Source organism: Triticum dicoccoides, chromosome 6B (assembly GCF_002162155.2).
Source record: "Triticum dicoccoides isolate Atlit2015 ecotype Zavitan chromosome 6B, WEW_v2.0, whole genome shotgun sequence".
Taxonomy (NCBI): Eukaryota; Viridiplantae; Streptophyta; class Magnoliopsida; order Poales; family Poaceae; genus Triticum; species Triticum dicoccoides.
This window is the reverse complement of record NC_041391.1, coordinates 490902305-490920218: the sequence shown is the minus strand read 5'-3', so window position 1 is coordinate 490920218 and position 17914 is coordinate 490902305. Positions and strand designations below refer to the sequence as shown.

Here is a 17914-nt window from a genome sequence, read left to right as displayed (position 1 = left end):
GCCATAAGACCCCTTCAGGAGCTCCCGAAGGTCGTGTCTAGAGTGTCGTATAACACTATGCATTTTTAAGATTTTTGGTAATTTGTTGCCAAAGGGGGAGAAAGTGTATAGGTCATTAGGCTTCGAGAGAGAGAGAGTGTGTGTGTTTTGCTTTTATTGCCTCTCTTTCTACTTTGATCATTTGATTTGATCTTTTGCTTGTTTGGTTCCTATGCTACTAGTTGTGTTTTGCTCGTGAGATACTTGTGATCATGTGTTTGATCATACTATTCCTAAATGTGTGCTTGCATGATGATATCTATGATATTTGTGTATAATCAATCATGTTTATCTTTGGTGATGAGTGCATGTCATTTAACTCTTATCATTTTGAGCGCTCCACCAAGATGTATGTGACATGGAAGAGTGACCCATGATCCTAATCGATTGTGCATTTGCATTCAAAGGCAAATTTTAAATAATGCACAAATTTAGGGGGAGCTCTTGCTTATCACATACTTCTCAAAGCGACGATGTATTTCATTCATATTATCATTTGTCGAAACTTTGATCTATATGTTGTCATCAATTACTAAAAAGGGGGAGATTGAAAGTGCAACTAATCCCGGGGTGGTTTTGGTAATTCATAACAACATATAGCTCATTGAACTAATACCCATTCAAGTTAAATATTTCAGAAAGTTCAATGATTTGCATGGCATGGACTAGAGTGTGGACCCCTCAAAATGCTAAGGACACATATTGGCAAAAGCTCAAGACTCTTCATTTTCATTTTAATGATCCAAGATCACATTGAGTCCATAGGAAAGCCAATACTATTAAAAGGGGATGCGGTGTTGCTTAATGGTCTACTTGCTCAAAGTGCTTAGTGATGTTGCTCCAAAACCCTCAGCCGCGTTCTCATTTCCACATTTTTCCAAAACTCAAAGTCAAACTAGGCCCCACCGATTTGATCTATCCGGCGCCACCGAGTTCATTTGACCTAGCCACTGCCAGAAACCCTGGACAATTCGGTCTCACCGATACGGGTCTCGGTCTCACCAAGATGGCCTTGCAAACTCTCTGTTGCCTACTGTAACTATTTTGGTCTCACCGAAATGTGCAATCGGTCCCACCGAGTTTGCTTGACATCTTCTCTGTTGCCTTATTGATTCACTTCGGTCTAACCGAGATGATGCAATCGGTGTCACCGAGTTGATGTTTTCCCTAAGCCCTAGCGCATCGGTCCCACCGAGTTGATCCAGTCGGTCCATGATATTCCTAACATTCACATTTTGAACTAAATTGGTCTCACCAAGTTCCTCTATTTGGTCTGACCAAGTTAGGTCAAATGTGTGTAATGGTTGGATTTTGTGTGGAGGCTATATATACCCCTCCACCCCCTTCTCCATTTGAGAGAGAGCCATCAGAACATGCCTACACTTCCACTACTCATTTTCTGAGAGAGAACCACCTACTCATGTGTTCAGACCAAGATATTCCAATCTTACCACAAGAATCTTGATCTCTAGCCTTCCCCAAGTTGCTTTCCACTCAAATCATCTTTCCACCATGGCCAAATCTGTGAGAAAGAGAGTTGAGTGTTGGGGAGACTATCATTTGAAGCACAAGAGCAAGGAGTTCATCATCAACACACCATCTATTACCTTTTGGAGAGTGATGTCTTCTAGATTGGTTAGGTGTCACTTGGGAGCCTCCGACAAGATTGTGGAGTTGAACCAAGGAGTTTGTAAGGGCAAGGAGATCGCCTACTTCGTGAAGATCGACCCGAGTGAGACAAGTCCTTCGTGGACGATGGCCATGGTGGGATAGACAAGGTTGCTTCTTCGTGAACCCTTCGTGGTTGGATCCCTCCGTGGACTCGCGCAACCGTTACCCTTCGTGGGTTGAAGTCTCCATCAACGTGGTTGTACGATACCACCTATCGGAACCACGCCAAAAATCTCCGTGTCTACATTGTGTTTGCCTTCTCCAAACCCTTCCCTTTACCTTCATATGCAATGTTTAACTTTCCGCTGCTACACTCTTAGAATTGCATATGTAGGTTGATTGCTTGACTTGTGCTAAGTTGCTAAAATCTGCCAACACTTAAAATTTGGGAAAGGCTAGATTTTTATTCTGTCAAGTAGTCTAATCACCCCCCTCTAGACCTACTTTCGATCCTACAGTTGGTCCCCATTAATTTAGATGAAACAAGTACAAAAATGTTATCGCAAATCTTTTGCTGCAAAATTGGGTCTTTCCCTATCAAATACCTTGGGGTCCCACTACACTATTTAAAATTGAGGGGAGAGGACCTTCAGCCCATTATTAATAAGATCATTAAAAGAATTTGTGGGTGGAGAGGCAGGCTACTCAGTTTTGAGGCTAAGCTGGTGTTGCTACAAACATGTATTGCTAGCATCCCAATGTACCTAATGTCCGTTATAAAATTTCCCAAATGGGCTATTAAGGCGATTATTTCACAAATGGCTCACTTCTTCTAGGGGAACTTGGGTGATAATCATAAATATCACCTGGCCAATTGGGGGTTTGTATCCCAAAAGAAGGATTTTGGTGGTTTAGGTGTGGTTAATCTACGAGAATTTAACATGGCTTTGTTAGCCTCGTGGTATAAAAGATTCGTCTTGGGTGGTGACAAAGACCAGAAAATCTTAGTTAATCACAAATACAAGACTGACAAGCCTAACTTGCTCTGTGCCAATCCTGATGTTGGGTCCCCTTTCTGGAAAGGAGTCACATGGGCCTTTGCTAGAGCTAGAACATTTTATAAATGGGAACTAGGGAATGCCCATTGTATTAGCTTTTGGCATGATACTTGGGCTGGCGACTCAAGTCTAAAAACCCAATTCTGGGAGGTTTATGACATTTGCCAACAACAAGAATGTACTGGTCTGGGATGGTGTGACCCTGAAACTTACTTTCAAGCGGTGTGTGGATATGCACTTCCTAGTCAGATGGCAGGAGTTGCTTCAACTGCTCTCTACTAATATTCCCAAGGATGAAGAGGATCTCCCTATTTGGATGCTGGAGGCGTCTGGGATTTACTTTGTTAAGTCCTTATATAATGATCAATTGGGGTGGGGTTTCTACTCCTATTTGGAAAAACTTTTGGAAAATTTTGATACCACATAGATACGTGGTGTTTATATGGTTAGCCTTCCATAATAAGATCCTTGCTAGAGATAACATGGCCAAGAAACGTCCTGTGAATGACAAAACCTGCTTGTTTTGTTGTGTAAATGAATCTGTGAACCATCTGTTTTTTGAGTGTGTTGTTGCAAAAGAGATTTGGAAAATTGTTGCTGAATCTTTTGATTCTGGATATCCACAATGCATGATAACCCTGTCCAAACTATGGGGTGTTAATAATAAAAAGACTGTTATTAACACTGCCTGTGTTGCTACCATTTGAAGCATTTGGACTATGTGTAACGTTATCTGTTTTGAGGGCGTGTCGTGGACAAGTATACGGGTGATCTTGGGAGAGCTTGTGCTCTGTTACATCAGTGGAACATCTTATGTACGCGGGATCAATTGGTGTTACTACAGCGCTGTCTCCTGCTGCTGGGCCGGTGGAGAGGCGAGCTGCTGCGCATCGCATGGTAGGGAGGACCAAGGCTGGAGTGAAAGGGGGACTGGTTGGCCTCATGCTCAAGGCGCACTCCGGGTGATCCAGTTCCTCCGCGAGGATGACATCTTGTAATAGGCTGGCTCTGGATGTTTGGCTAAACCACTTGCTGCCTGGTGCAGCCTTCCTTTCTTCTACTCCAATTCTACTCTTTGTAGTTGTAGTTGCTTTTATTCTGGCCTGCTACTTTGGCTAGGTCCGAGAGCTACTAAACTTGTCTGGATGTTGTTCTCCCTTTTATCTAACTAGCAAAAATGCCCGTGCGTTACAACGGGGGAAGAAGATATATCATAGCCACTGCCGGCCAACCAGAACACCTGGTTCGTCTATTCCTCACGAGATGCCGCTACCGCCCTGTGACTTCCTCCCCTTCGATGTTATAACGACCCAAATCTATTACTTGCCACAAAGGACCTATCTATAATAATTTTTAATAAAGTTAAGGATGATTGTGTGAGTTGGTTTTTGAATTACTTTCATGTTGCCAATTATTTGTTTCGCATCAACTTATATTCTTGTTCACTTTCAAAAAGCCAATGCCTTCCAAAACTCATATAACTTTGCCCATAATTCATATAACCTACTTCTTGGACAGCAGCTCGATAAGTAAACATGCTAGTGTGTTGCTACGAGAAGAACACACGGTCCTAACGGTCCTAACCCAATAATCACGACAGAGTGCTCAAGGCGAGATAATTTGGTTGTTCAGTTGTGATAAAATAACTTTTGAGAATTCTCACATGGAAACATTCTCCTCATGATTACAAAAAAATAAATGTTCCCATCTCTGCCTACTTACAATCGATGCTCGCTTCCTCACATAATTGTAAACTTATTGTCTTTATCAGTAACAACATTCAAGGCCCATTCATATGAAGCTTACTGCTAGTCTGCTATAAGGGCGTACTCAACAGATTTAATCACAATGTTTTTCCATGCCTTAATAAATATAAGAGGTGAGAACCTTGTTTGCAAACAATCCTTGGTTGCCATATTCTCATGGCACCAAATCTGTAAATGGGCTAACATCCTCTGCCAAAGTCTTTTTTGTTGTCTGCAACAAATGTATTCTGGCAAATGATGCAAAGACAGGACAATGCAGAATCCGGTTGCTGTTTCCTTTGGAGATGGAAAAATAAGTGGTGGGCCTCTTATCCCCATGGTAAGATGATTGGTTTTTGGTGAAAAAAGTAAGCTATTTCCATTTGCTTACAGACTATGTTTTAAAGGGAAGAGAAGTATGCCAAACATTCCAATAGTTCTATACTCATCTTGCCGTGGAACAGGGAAAGAAATTTGTTACTGAAGAAATAAGACCTGAACAAAATTGAGTATTGGAAAATTATTATAAGCAGATCTACAACATGCATGTCCATACATAGCCTATCTACATTCATTTTTTTTCTCACTGCACACTATCATTGCAGAGAAACCTAGCAGAGCCACAATTAGTCACAATAGGAAGCAACTTGCCTACCAGTGGCTCTTGACATTAACGTGCCATGTCAGTAACCTTGTATGCAAATATATGCAATACAGCACTGCAATGCTACAACATCAGATTTCAGTATGTTCTCCAGGATTATCAATTTTTCAGAAAAAACCCGGAAACAGGGGCATGTACCGCTGATTAGTTGAAACATAATGCAAAATACATAAAAAAAAATAGAGAAAGCAGTTGGTTTAATGCCTCCAGTTATATAGTTTCAGATTTGCTACTGTGCTATGTTCACGAAGTAAACATGGGTTCAGGAGATAAACTCATATATTCAGAATAGATCAAACTGGGAAAGGCTTGTTGCACTTCAAATATATGTCGAAAAACACACATAATCCCTTGACTTTCAGGCTTTCTATGCATGAGGTGTGACATATTTTTTGTAAGTCCTATAGTTTGTATGCGAAGGGGAGCCTTGGCGCAGTGGTAAAGCTGCTGCCTTGTGACCATGAGGTCATGGGTTCAAGTCCTGGAAACAGCCTCTTACAGAAATGTAGGGAAAGGCTGCGTACTATAGACCCAAAGTGGTCGGACCCTTCCCTGGACCCTGCGCAAGCGGGAGCTACATGCACCAGGTTGCCCTTTCCTATAGTTTGTATGCCCAGTTTATATATCTATGATTTCTTCTTTGAAATTTCGTCTTTTGGCAGTGTGGTGCGGCCAACAAATGGGAAAAGAGGCACCACGGAGGGAGCTAAGCTCATCGACTCTATGCTCGATGTCATCCGGAAGGAGGTGCAAAACTGCCACTGCATGCCTTCGAGGTCATTTTCTTTCTCTACTGTAGACCATTCTTTTTCTAATATATGTTTAATCTGATCTGCTGTTTCTAGAATATGTGGATGACTAAACCATGTCAAGATTTGGACTGCTGTGCTATCTTCTATTTCTAACCATAGAACACTAAGGTACTTTTGGAAAGGTATCGACGACCTCTAAAACTTTTACCACATAAAATTGCAAGGCAGAGAATATATTTTTCATTAGAATCTACAATGGTAATATATTTTCAGAAATATAAACACATGTGCTTGCCAAGCTATATTAAGAAGTTGACTGTTAGAGATTCAGTTTATGCTTGCAAAGAGCCTTCCCAATAACATATATATTGCTGGACATAGTTTTAGAATAACCGAATCCTTTTCTTCATTTGGTTATAACAAATCTCTAAACAGATAAACAAATCTTATCTGGGTTAAGCATCAAGCTTAGTTATCCACTGAACTTTCTAGGTTTTATTTGGACAACCAGAGCTTTAAAACCAAATTATGGTTATCCATTTTCTTATGCCTAGATTTTGCAAATCTTCAAAGAAATCGAACATAACTAATATCAAAGAACATTTTGTCATGTTGGTAAAGTTTTGTGAGTACATACACGCACAACTTCCTCTTACAAGCAACAACTCGGATACTTGCCCATGATATGAATTTGTGTAAGCTTAATTAGATGACTTCTTACATAACGGACCTTCCGGAATCTCTTAGTGTATGTATACGAAAGATCAGGGGTGAGTGAAAAAATAGATTAGTATATTGATTCAAGGGAAAAAGAAGAAATACCCGCAAGTCCTCAGCACTACTCACGACAGTCACGAGCTCGCAGCTATCCATGCGTCAGAGGAGAGGACAAGCGCACCATGAGGTGCTTGCGTTCGGCAATGTGCCATCCTCCGTTAATCTGCTAGGCCAGGGGCGGCGGTGCGTGGAGGGCAGCGAGCAGGGGAGCTTGAAGCAGCGACACACATGATCAACAGTACACGGGGTGGCCTGGCAGCGGCTCTTAATGCTCAGATCCACGACCGAATTCCCGCACACTGCTACGCTTGATCTCGCCAGCGTGCACATGAAGGGAGAGGGGCCGGGGGTAGACTTCGAGGCAGAGGCGTCGGGTTCGGCTTCACCTTGGGCATCTAGAGGAAGGGTGAAGTCTAAATCGATGGGGGCCAGGGATTGCATCCATTGGACCAGGGCTATGTCGATCCAGTCATGGAAGGAGATGGAGGTGGTTAGGGTAGTGCGGCGAGGCGGCCAGTGGGCTTAGGTGCGGCGGCGGCGGCGCCGGCGGCGAGTGGGTTCAGGTGTGGTGGCGGTGGCTTGGGGGAATCTGGCCTGGCCTGGGCACACGTGAGGGTTGAGGAGGGGAGCCAGATGCGTTTTTCCCCAGCGAACCGTTTTTTCCTCTTGCGTGGGAGTTAAATGAGGAACCACAGGTTCAATCTATACTACTATACTACTATTAAAAGAGCAAACATGATTCCTCCTAACTCCACACAGTAAATTGTACACGGGATAACCACAACCCTTTGATCAAATCAACTTAAACCCATCCAACTGTCCATATTGCATCAACAGTCAGCCATCCAAATCAACGTCCCAGATCAAATGTTCTGCCGAGCAGACGCGCCGTGGTCTGCCAGTTTTAGTCCTCCACGTCCTGATCCTCGCATGCCGCTCCCTGAATCTCCGGATCGATAAGGACCGCTCGACCTGATTCCTCCTCCCGAGCCGCTCGCGCGGGCGGCTCCGGACGCGCTAACCCTAGCTAGCCCCGCGAGTGCCTCCCTCCCCGAGCTCCCTTGGCCGTCGACGCCGGCGGCGATGGCAGCGCGCTCCGACGGGCCTCCCACGCGCGGGCGAGTGGCGTCATGTGGGCGACGCGGTGGTCTCTCCGGTGTGGAGGTGTGCGATGAGGTGCGTACAGGGAGGCGGAGCACGGCCGCGGGATTTTGGAGGAGGTGCTGGTGTGCGGCGGTTCTCCTGAGAGCGCCCGGCGGTTGTCGGAGGGGGCGGCGCGCCCGGTCATGGAGGCAGCGAATCTCGGCCAGGTGGGCTGCAAAAGCGGCGGTCGGGAGCTGCTGCAGTAGACGGGGCGTGCTCTGCCTCCTGTTGCTGCCGGAGTGGGTGCTGCAGGTGGAGTTGTGGATGGAGATGGTGTTGGAGCGGGTTGGATCTGAGATGGCGCTCGGACCAGCGGCCTTGAGCGGAGAGCTCCATGTGGTGGCGTTGGTTGTTTTCTGTTCGTGGGTTTCAGGTGGCGATGGTTTCAGGTGGCGATGGTTTCAGGTGGCGATGGGTTTCTGTGCGTGGCTGTCCAAAAGGAGTGGGGCGTTCAGCCATTGCTTTGAGGCGCCGGCGCCCATGGCCGTGTTGGTTTTGGATGGTGGTTTGGAGCTGCTTTTCCTCTGGCCGTGCGGAAGGCGGATGTTGGTCTGTGTGCCCATGGCCGTGCAAGGCGCAGTTGTTCTGCAATGTCAGGTTCACGATGGCAAGGTGCTGCGGCGGCGGCGGTGCGATCCTTCACAGATGAGTGGCCACAATTCTTCTCCAGGGATAGGAGATGGACGACATTGCGGATGAAAAGCCTGCCCGTCTCCAGTCTATTTTTGCTCCGGATAAGTGATTCTTCCGTCATAACATGACGAGGTTCTTCAGTTACACACCTGCAACTTATTTTTTTTCCTTTCTATTTTTGCAGATTTTGAATTCAGTGCAGTAGAGAACACCTACAAAATAATCACAAGGATTCATGAACTCACTTTCGAATGGCAGAAATGTGATGTTCAATTGGCATTAACCCGATTGATTTCTTGCCTGGTAAATCTCCGTTCGTCTGAATCTGGTTCCTCTGCGGATTAATCTAATGTCTACGGCGTCGGATTTGGTGCAGGGAAGGGGAGACCGAGGAGGAAATGGCGACCAAGAGGAGCGTGGGCACCCTGGGCGACAAGGACCTCAGGGGGAAGAAGGTGTTCCTCCATGCCGACCTGAACGTTTTGCTGGACGACAGCCAGAACATCACCGACGACAATGGCATCCGCACCTCCATGCCGTCCATCAATTTCCTTATGGGGAAGGGTGCCAAGGTCATCCTGGCCAACCATCTGGTGAGCACACGCTTCTCGATCTGTGCCTGTGGTGTTTTACCAAGAGATTTGTGTTGCTTTAGCTGAGAGTGTTAGATCGGGGACTCGGTGTCAGTCTTCTGTTCATCCACTAATCTCTTGGGAGTGAAGGGATGAAAAATCAAATTCTTTCAGCTAATAGCTGTATGTGCGGTAGCCTGTTAGCATTGTGCTTAAAAATCATACTAACAAAAATAGTGAGAATTAACTTAATTTCATTTTCTTAGATTGTTTGTTACCTTTCTACTCAGAAACATACAGAACAGAGTCCTCTGTCCAGTTCATGTGAATTGCTTTTGTATATGTCGATTAGTCATTACAGTAATTTGTAAAACAATTTGTTCAAGTGGCTCCTGCCGCTTGCCATGCCTCACCCGCCGGCCCGTTCTCCATTGGCCCCCGCCCGCCGCCTCTCCTGTGGCACACGGTGCCTGACCCGGCTCTGTTTGTCTGCCTCCCACGTGCTGCTCGTCAGTCGCCCCCGCCATTCAGCCTCTCTGTGTGGCGCGCGGCTGTAGCTGCTTGATGTCGGGGCAACACCACAGGATGGCCCTGCCGAACCTTCATCGCAAACCTCACCTATAAATTCCTTGCTTGACGTTAGGAGGAAGGCAATTTCAAATCTTCTGGGTTTTTTATTTGATACGCCGTGTGCTGAAGACTGAATTCTAAGTGGTACGACTGGAATTCCCTTTAAGTTCATATGTTGCAATGCTAAAACTGGATTTTGTTTATGTAGTTATTCTAATGTCCCTTGGTTCAACTTTGTATATTTACTTCTCATGTTTAAATGATGTGTGATACTGGCAAGTAGGCGGCTCTACATCTTGCCAATTTAATTTTTAACAGGCATGAGCCCCCTGTGTTCTGGACAAGTAAGGATACATGCATAATTACGTGTTCATGTAGCAATTCTGAGCTAATAGGCATGAGCCCCCTGTGTTCTGGACAAGTAAGGATACATGCATAATTACTTGTTCATGTAGCAATTCTGAGTGAGTCGCATGCATTTAGATTGGATGTTGAAGGGAGCCTGCCATTTTAATACCCTGGAAGAACTATGCAGTGATATTTGGCTATTGCTTTTAGTATTAGAGAACCAATATTAGAGAATCATAGAACCTGAACTGCGGGCTTACTATAGTTTTATGTGACATTCCTCTATGCCATCATGCCATACTGTTCATTTTCAGCAGCCTTTCTATGTTATTTTGTTGGACAATTTTTAGTGTAATGTATAGCACCTCAGTATACGGTAAATAAGTGCAAGCGCGGTTATATATTTTATTTTTCATGTTGTATTCATTTTATTTGCTATGCTACTTTAGCAGTCAAATAGAATTATGCACAAGCTCCAGTTAGTCCTGTGCAGAACTGATGTAGAAGTGTATTCTATTGACTGTTTCAGACTTAGGATCGTAGGGAAAGTGTGGACTGTGGATTCATACCAGAACTGGATTGGCGGCGTCAACAACAATATTCAAGATTTCATGTTTCGTTCATTTTCAAGCATCTCTCTTAAAAGGCAATATATGCAGGTTCATCATTCATGCGAGGGATATGAAAGATGAAACAAAAGTAAAAGGTGTTTATGCCTATGGAGCATCATAATTGTGAAGGAGTGTCGTGTTGATTTTATAAATCCAGTCCTACTACTTGCAGTTTTTGTAGTTCAATCAAATAGTACAATTTTCTAATGATATTTGTTATGGTTAGATATAAAAATTTCAACATTTCAAGGTTCCGTGAGATGAGATGATGGCTCATATGTGTCATTTTGACAAAAGTCCCACTACGGTCAGATCTTTTGGTTCAATTAGATAATGCAATTTTCAAAATGATATGGTGATATGGTGATATGTTCCTTGTCACCTGAATTTGTGCATGAATTGGCTACATATCTGCAAAGCTAACTAAATAAGAATGAGATGAATTACATGTCTGCAACGCTAATGAAATATGAATGAGATGAATTTCCTAACCGCAGTTTTTGCCGGAGCTTACTATGAAAGAAAAGCTCTATGCCAAAATCACCACTCTCCTATTGTTTTTATTTTCATCGGTTTCATTCTTCACCAAGCCATGAAAAATCTCTATGAATAGCATCAACTAGGAGTAACTATGTTTGGTTCTAGGCCGCCCTGCTCCATGTAAGTCGACAAGTCTTCTGCAGTATCAGTCTGCTAACAAATACTCCCTCCATAAAGAAATATAAGAGCATTTAAATCACTACTTTAGTGATCTAAACGCTCTTATATTTTTTTACAGAGGGAATATAATTCATCAACATGTTAATTAGTCTACATGTCAGAATCCATTCTCTCCATGCCCTACTTAACTTGCTCTTTGCAGAATTCATATACTATGTATCGCATGTAAAAAAATATGTTTATGCAGAAGATTTTTTTTCCTGATGATTATACGTGCATTGCACGTGCACGCTTACTAGTAAAGAAAAAACAAAAGGACTTTTTTGTAAAAAGCCTGCGACGGTGAACCTGAAGACTCAATCCGTGCTTTATTATTAGGGAAAGATAAAATGAAGAGGGGGAAACCCCTTTTGTTTCAACAAAAAATGCCGTTCCCTGAACGGAAAAAAAATTAGGGAAACGTTTAAAAACGTCCGGATGATTTCTGGAAAGAAATCAGCCGCATGGATCGTGCGACGCGCGTCCTTGTTGGGCCCGTGCACCGACCAGCCTTATCTAGACTCAACGGCAGCCACACGTTCTATTCCGTACCCGAGCGACCTTATCGATCCCCTTCGTCTCCAACCTGCGCCTCCTTCTCTCACAATCTTCGCGTTGATCTCGTCGGAGCAACCAGGGACGGCATTGCAGCCCCCAAAAAACCAACGACATGCAGTAGCCCAGCAGACGGCGACCTGTAGCATTCGCGCGCGGCCCTGCTGCGGACGGTGTTGCCGAGCGCCGCGAGCGGGAGCGCCTGGTGCGCCGCCGTTGTTGCAGAGCACGCCAGAGAATCGCGTGCGCCCGCCGGTGCTGCGTTGGAGCATCACCGACACTGCAACGACGACCGCGACGGCCATGGCGTTTGCAACTCCGGCGCTGCAATGGAGCTTCGCCGGTGCTGCGAGCCTGCGACGACGACCATGGCGGGCCGGCCATGGCGTTACAACGGAGCTTCGCCGGTGCTACAATGACGACCGTGACGGGCCGGCCATGGCGTTGCAACGGAGCTTCGCCGGTGCTACGACGACGGCCGCGACGGGACGGCCATGGCGTTGCAATGGAGTTTCGCCGGCTGCCTTGGAGCTTTACCACAGGCGCTGCAATGGAGCTTCGCCGGGGCTGCAATGGAGCACCACCGAAGCTTCCGGCTGCAATGGAGAACCACCAGGGCTGTGGAAGCTGTGACGGTGATGCAATGGAGATCGGCGGGGCTGCAATGGAGCATCACCAGTCGCCAACGGTGCTGCGTGGACGCGTTTGATGTTGCTGTGATCGAATGGCTACTAGCGCACGGATCAGACGGCTAACTAGCCGGATGATTTTCTAGAGAAATCATCCGATTGATTTGTAGCAGCCCCCAAAAAATTACACCTACAAAAGTCACGAATTGTAGCGTTTACATACTATTGATACTATCGTATTTGCTTGGAATACAGCATCAATCATTTTGTCCTGAAATTTTAAACATGAGTTTTATGCCAGATCATGTATGTTGCCAAAACGTTTCAAAAATATTTGACTTTTTCATTTTTATTTTCAATTTGGATGCACGCACACCCAGGTTCATGCTCGCGTAGCTAGTACTGTATCTCGGTAGCCTATCATGCTGTTACCAACACTAGCAAATTGTTCGTGCATTCCACGTCATTCAAATATATATAAAAAGCATAGAAAAATACATTCGGATATATATTTTTCTTTCCTAGAATCGTATTGGACAAGATCCAACTTGGTTCTTACCTCCAAATTGTTAGCATCAGATAAGCATGTGGATAGATGCTTCTAAAACACATGAGATGGTAGAGTTGGGAGTTCAATTGGAAGGCCATGTGGCAAAATCCTATGTGTTGAAAACTTTATCCAACGGAGATAATGCTCGGATTTGCTATCTCTTGATCGTTGGATGGGCATATCCAACGACTAATATTTGAAGCTATTGGCACACTATATAGTGGTATAGATAAGAGAATTTGCAGAAACTTTACATAGCACCCAAAGCTTTTATTCACCCAGAGGATTATTCAGCCACCCTCCTGTATGAAATTTATGGTAGCCTGGCATACTTATAGAACAATCCGACGGCTTTCAGCACACAACTTATACAGCAATCTCAGACTGCAACAGCTGAAAAGAATTGGACAACTGATTCTACACACAGCTAATTTTGTGGGCAGTTTCTCAGAATCCGATTCTCCAGAATCGGCAGCTGAAAAGAACTAACCGATACCCTAGGGAACTCATCCATCAAAGTCTTGATTTTGCTGAGGAACCCATAACGATCATCACTTTACCGACCGCTTTCCTATCTCTCAAGTCAGCAAAAGCGAGATGGGCCTGTAAAATTTTCAAAAGTTATACGGTAAATCTCCACATATTGGAAGATGGTACATGCAATCTTGGATTCGATCCAAGAACTGTTTAAGAGCTTCAATATATGAGTATAACTACTACTCTGCTAAGAGCATGACCACCGACCACCTACATTTCTGCTAAGGATGGCCTGATATACATTTACCAGAAATAAAGTGATGAAAACCATGACGTTAGGTCAAATTATGCTGGTAGAATTTTCATGTTAGAAACAAAACATTAATGTTGACGCATAGACACGGAGAAGTGGTGTTCTCTTAGATAGTTCCAGCAGCCTAGCACACAAACAGAAATACTATGAATTTGTAAGCACCAAAATGATAGCAATGTAATGAATATAGATAGGCGACATGGCAGTCAAATGGTGTAAACAATGCAATTACAATTTATCCAACCATAGTTCACAAAACGTCCTTAGACACCATAAAATTCTGACATGAGGATATGTTAAGGTATGCAGAGGCAAGCACCACAGGTAGTTCATGTAATACATGACTAAATGAGAAATACCAGCCTGCTGCAACTATTGTGAAGTTTATTAATGTCGCTTACCTCAGCGAGCCTGTAGGTCTGTGAAAGTTTAACTGTTATCAAACCCTTTGAAAGCCATGACAGGAGTTCGTTAAGTGAGTCAATGAGTACTGCTGGCCGGTGAGTTAAGTAGCTTCCCCAGTACAGACCATGAATTGTCCAGTTCTGAAACATCACACCACAATTAGCTAGTACTCCCTCCGTTCCAAATTACTCGTTGCAGAAATGGATGTATCTAGAACTAAACAGATACATCCATACCTGCGACAAGTAATTCGGAACGGAGGGAGTAGTATTCTGCAGAAAGCAGTTCTATCACTATTCAGTATCCTTACTATGTAAGCTCCTTTCTAGTGTTGTAACGTCTAAATATACTGAATTCCGAATATTGCCATCTTATAATCTAGTGTTATCAACTAACTTGCTGAAATAAATACAACTTCACATTGACTGATCGTATTGCAATATCTTGCATGTATGATTTTGATATGAACTTATAGGATTGCATCCATGGTACTGACTGATGGATTCTCAAATTATTTTCAATATGATGTTGCAGGAATCAACAGACCTGAGTGGTGTGTCTCTTCTTTAGCAAGCTAAAGTTTGTCATGGCGAATGCCTATTCTAGGTATATGTAGTAGGCCCTTCTGATTCTAGCAATGCAGTAAAAAGACCAATACACAGAGCAGTTAAGATAAATACTGAAAGCCAACATTGAGTCAATTCCACATATAAAGCAGAAGACCTTAACCTTCATGTCTCAATACACCAGTATACCTTAATAAGTGCAATATTAGCTCGAATAACTGGAACATCCCCACTAGCAAATCCAATGAGCAGAATATGTGCACCCCAATTGAGAAGTTTCAAGCTATCTTGAGTAAGCTTGCCACCAACAGGGTCATATAAAACATCGACACCTTTGAGACCACTAGTCTTTAAAAAGGACTTGGCACTCTCAATAACATTCTCCTTGCTTGAGTCAATCACATGATCGGCTCCTATTGACTTGAGATACTGCAATTTCTCAACTCCCCTGAACTCAATACGAATAATATTTATGGACCGGAAAAAATAGTCAAATATGAAGTAACATAACAACAACCTATGTTGACCCAGAATACATAACAAGGATCCAAGAATTTAATTTGTTGTGCTAAACAGCTAATAATCACCTGGCAACTGCAATGACAATAGCACCGCAAACTTTTCCTATCTGTACAGCTGATACCCCAACACCGCCGGCAGCACCAAGTACAAGTAGCACCTGAGATTACAACTTAGATTAGTGTGAATCACCAAAGCCTAGGGGTACAGCAGATAAATGCATAACGCATACTGTACTCTTTTTTTGTTGGGGTATATACATGCTTAATATATAATTTTCCCCTAAATATTAAGAGAACCTGCATATACAATTAACATCCTTCACTGCAGGTCTTTATATATGTGCATATTAACAGTAGGCAATATAGTAGTTCCATCAACTAGAATGCAAAATCCCCCCGCAAAAAATAATAATAATATCTCCTACCACCGTGCAACTTCCCTTCTCCCCTTGCCATCACAATACGAGACAATGCAACATAACCATGTACAGTTATGATCTGGTTGATGAATGTATGATTGAACTTTCAGAAGTGTATCTAGTTGCTGAATCTATTTTTGCCAACTGGAATGCTGCAATCCTAGAGTTGCTATGTTTGTGTTACAACCAGAGGCAGTATGGTCTGTTTGCTTCCATACTACACTGTTTGTGTTTTGGGAACAGACCTGCTATCTAACAGCTTTCATGAATCATTAATTAGAGCAGATCCCTAGTTAAGTGCATCCTTGAAGAGTCAAGAGTATGGAGCTGCAAAATGAGGATTCAGAGCTTATACGGAATAGTCCATAAATAAACGTGTGAGCAAAATTGATCTTTTGCATAGGCCATCAGAGATATTACTGTTTATCCCATAACATAGTCTGTACAAAAGTGATACCAAAAATTCAAAGTCATTTGAAGAGAACACATCACCCCATTTACAGCCAATTTGAGGCCTAAAAGTGACCAACCATGGAAGTCGAAAACTTTCAAATGGAACTTTAAAAACTTAAGGCTTAAAGGGAACGACTTCCAAGGTTGAAGACCAAGAAATGACGTTGGCCTCTTACAACGGCTAGGATTAGGACTAACGTACGAGCAGAATCTGGGAGTCCACATATCGCAACTTCCTAGGAATTGGAGTGTTACCCGACTCAATTCATATTCAGATGCACCAATGTTTATAATTCGTAATCCGAGTAGAATTTGAACCAATGTGAATGCATAGTTAAAATTTGATTCAGTACACCTCCAAATAAATGACCAATTAAGAATGCCACATAAAAGAATGTGCAGTGCATATCATATACATATAGAATTACATATAAAAAATGTTCAATAGATATCAGATAGAATGACACATAAATAATGTCAGAAGCAAATGGGGAGCCCACCTGACCAGCCTTTAGTTGAGCTCTGTGGGCAAGGGCCAAATGTGATGTACCAAATGCAACAGGTAATGCTCCAGCAGCGACGAGGTCACATCCATCAGGGACTGCGTACCTGGAACACCATAAAATGGTACCGATTTAACAGTAAAACTCACCACAATAACTAGAAGGTTTTGCTATTTTAAAGTTGCCTCGTTTTAAGCTGATTTTTCTATAGATTGTAATACATTTGGTCCTTTGCTAAGTCTATGCTATCTGATTCGCACCAAATGCTAACGCATTGAACCAAATACTTTGAGCGTCCATCTAAGAAGAAAATATCTGTGTAGATCAAACAACCGGAAGCTAACACAGAGTAACTAGCTACAGAAATTGGAAACCAGGAGAGGGGGAACAAACTCACAGTGCCTTCTCGTCGGCGACGACAAACTCGGCGAAGGACCCGACGCTAGCGAGGGAGCAGACGCGGTCGCCGGGGCGGAATCTGCGCACGCCGGGGCCGACGGCGTCGACGACGCCGGCGTAGTCGGACCCCGGGACGTAGGGCAGCGGGGGGCGCTCCTGGTACTTGCCCTGCACTTGCAGGAACGTCGCGAAATTGAGGCTGGTTGCCGCCACGCGCACCCGCACGGAGGTCGGGGAGGAGAGTTCCGGAATCGGCCGGTCACCGGAGACCGCCGCAAACGGCGAGTCCTCGCCGCCGGGCGGCAGCGTGGGATCGCCAAGCTTCCGCACCACGAGCGCCTCCATTTCCTAGGTTGGGGTTTGGACTCTGGAGGAGGTTCGGATTTGGACGGAGACGCCGAGAAGAGAAGGCTTGACTCTCCACCAACCGGTTTGTACAGCGGTGGAAGGTTGCGTACACTCGAAAGGGTTACTCTAATCTCTGGACAAATGCACCCACATGAACAGTAAATTTCGAAACAACTGTAATAAAAAAATAAAAAATGGAACATCAACAAAGTGTTCAAACATCCTGCAGAATTTCGCCACCAAAAAACATCCATACTGGTATGTGCCATAAAACAGAAAAATAAGTACTCCTGTGTGTTTTGAGCTCCGCTTTTTTTAGATACCTCCACAGACGTCTTTTCTAGTTGAATTGTCACAAAATGTTAGAAAATATATTAACGTTCATCCATAAAAATGGTTTTTAAAATTTTGTTTACTATTTTTTTGAATTTTACTGTTTCTGCAGATGTATTTGAGTTTTGAGCTGATCCATGTCGTGTCACTAGCAGTTTTGCATTGTAAAAACGAACCAGGGCCCACATGTATTGATGGCACCGTGGACAGCACGATACTTG

The 17914-nt window shown here is 43.8% G+C and overlaps 1 protein-coding gene and 1 long non-coding RNA gene across 3 annotated transcripts; one reads left to right on the top strand and one right to left on the bottom strand.

The window, feature by feature from the left end:
- The first annotated feature begins 7620 nt into the window (after positions 1-7620).
- Positions 7621-10784, top strand: LOC119322604. Its single transcript, XR_005155717.1, has 3 exons — positions 7621-8725; positions 8799-9015; positions 10442-10784. It is a non-coding gene; the product is annotated as an uncharacterized LOC119322604 (long non-coding RNA).
- A 2380-nt stretch (positions 10785-13164) lies between these two features.
- LOC119322654 (quinone oxidoreductase-like protein 2 homolog) lies at positions 13165-17438 on the bottom strand. 2 transcript variants are annotated; one of them, XM_037596143.1, is made up of 6 exons: positions 17011-17431; positions 16611-16719; positions 15305-15396; positions 14907-15165; positions 14148-14291; positions 13165-13559 (listed from the first exon to the last, which is right to left on the bottom strand). In XM_037596143.1, exons 1-6 carry the CDS (start codon positions 17355-17357, stop codon positions 13470-13472), a joined length of 1041 nt encoding a protein of 346 aa, XP_037452040.1. In that variant the 5' UTR covers positions 17358-17431; the 3' UTR covers positions 13165-13469. The 2 variants fall into 2 exon arrangements, with proteins under 2 accessions (XP_037452040.1, XP_037452041.1); XM_037596144.1 differs by lacking the exon at positions 13165-13559 and adding an exon at positions 14698-14782 and having other exon boundaries at positions 14157-14291; positions 17011-17438.
- Between the last annotated feature and the right edge of the window lie 476 nt (positions 17439-17914).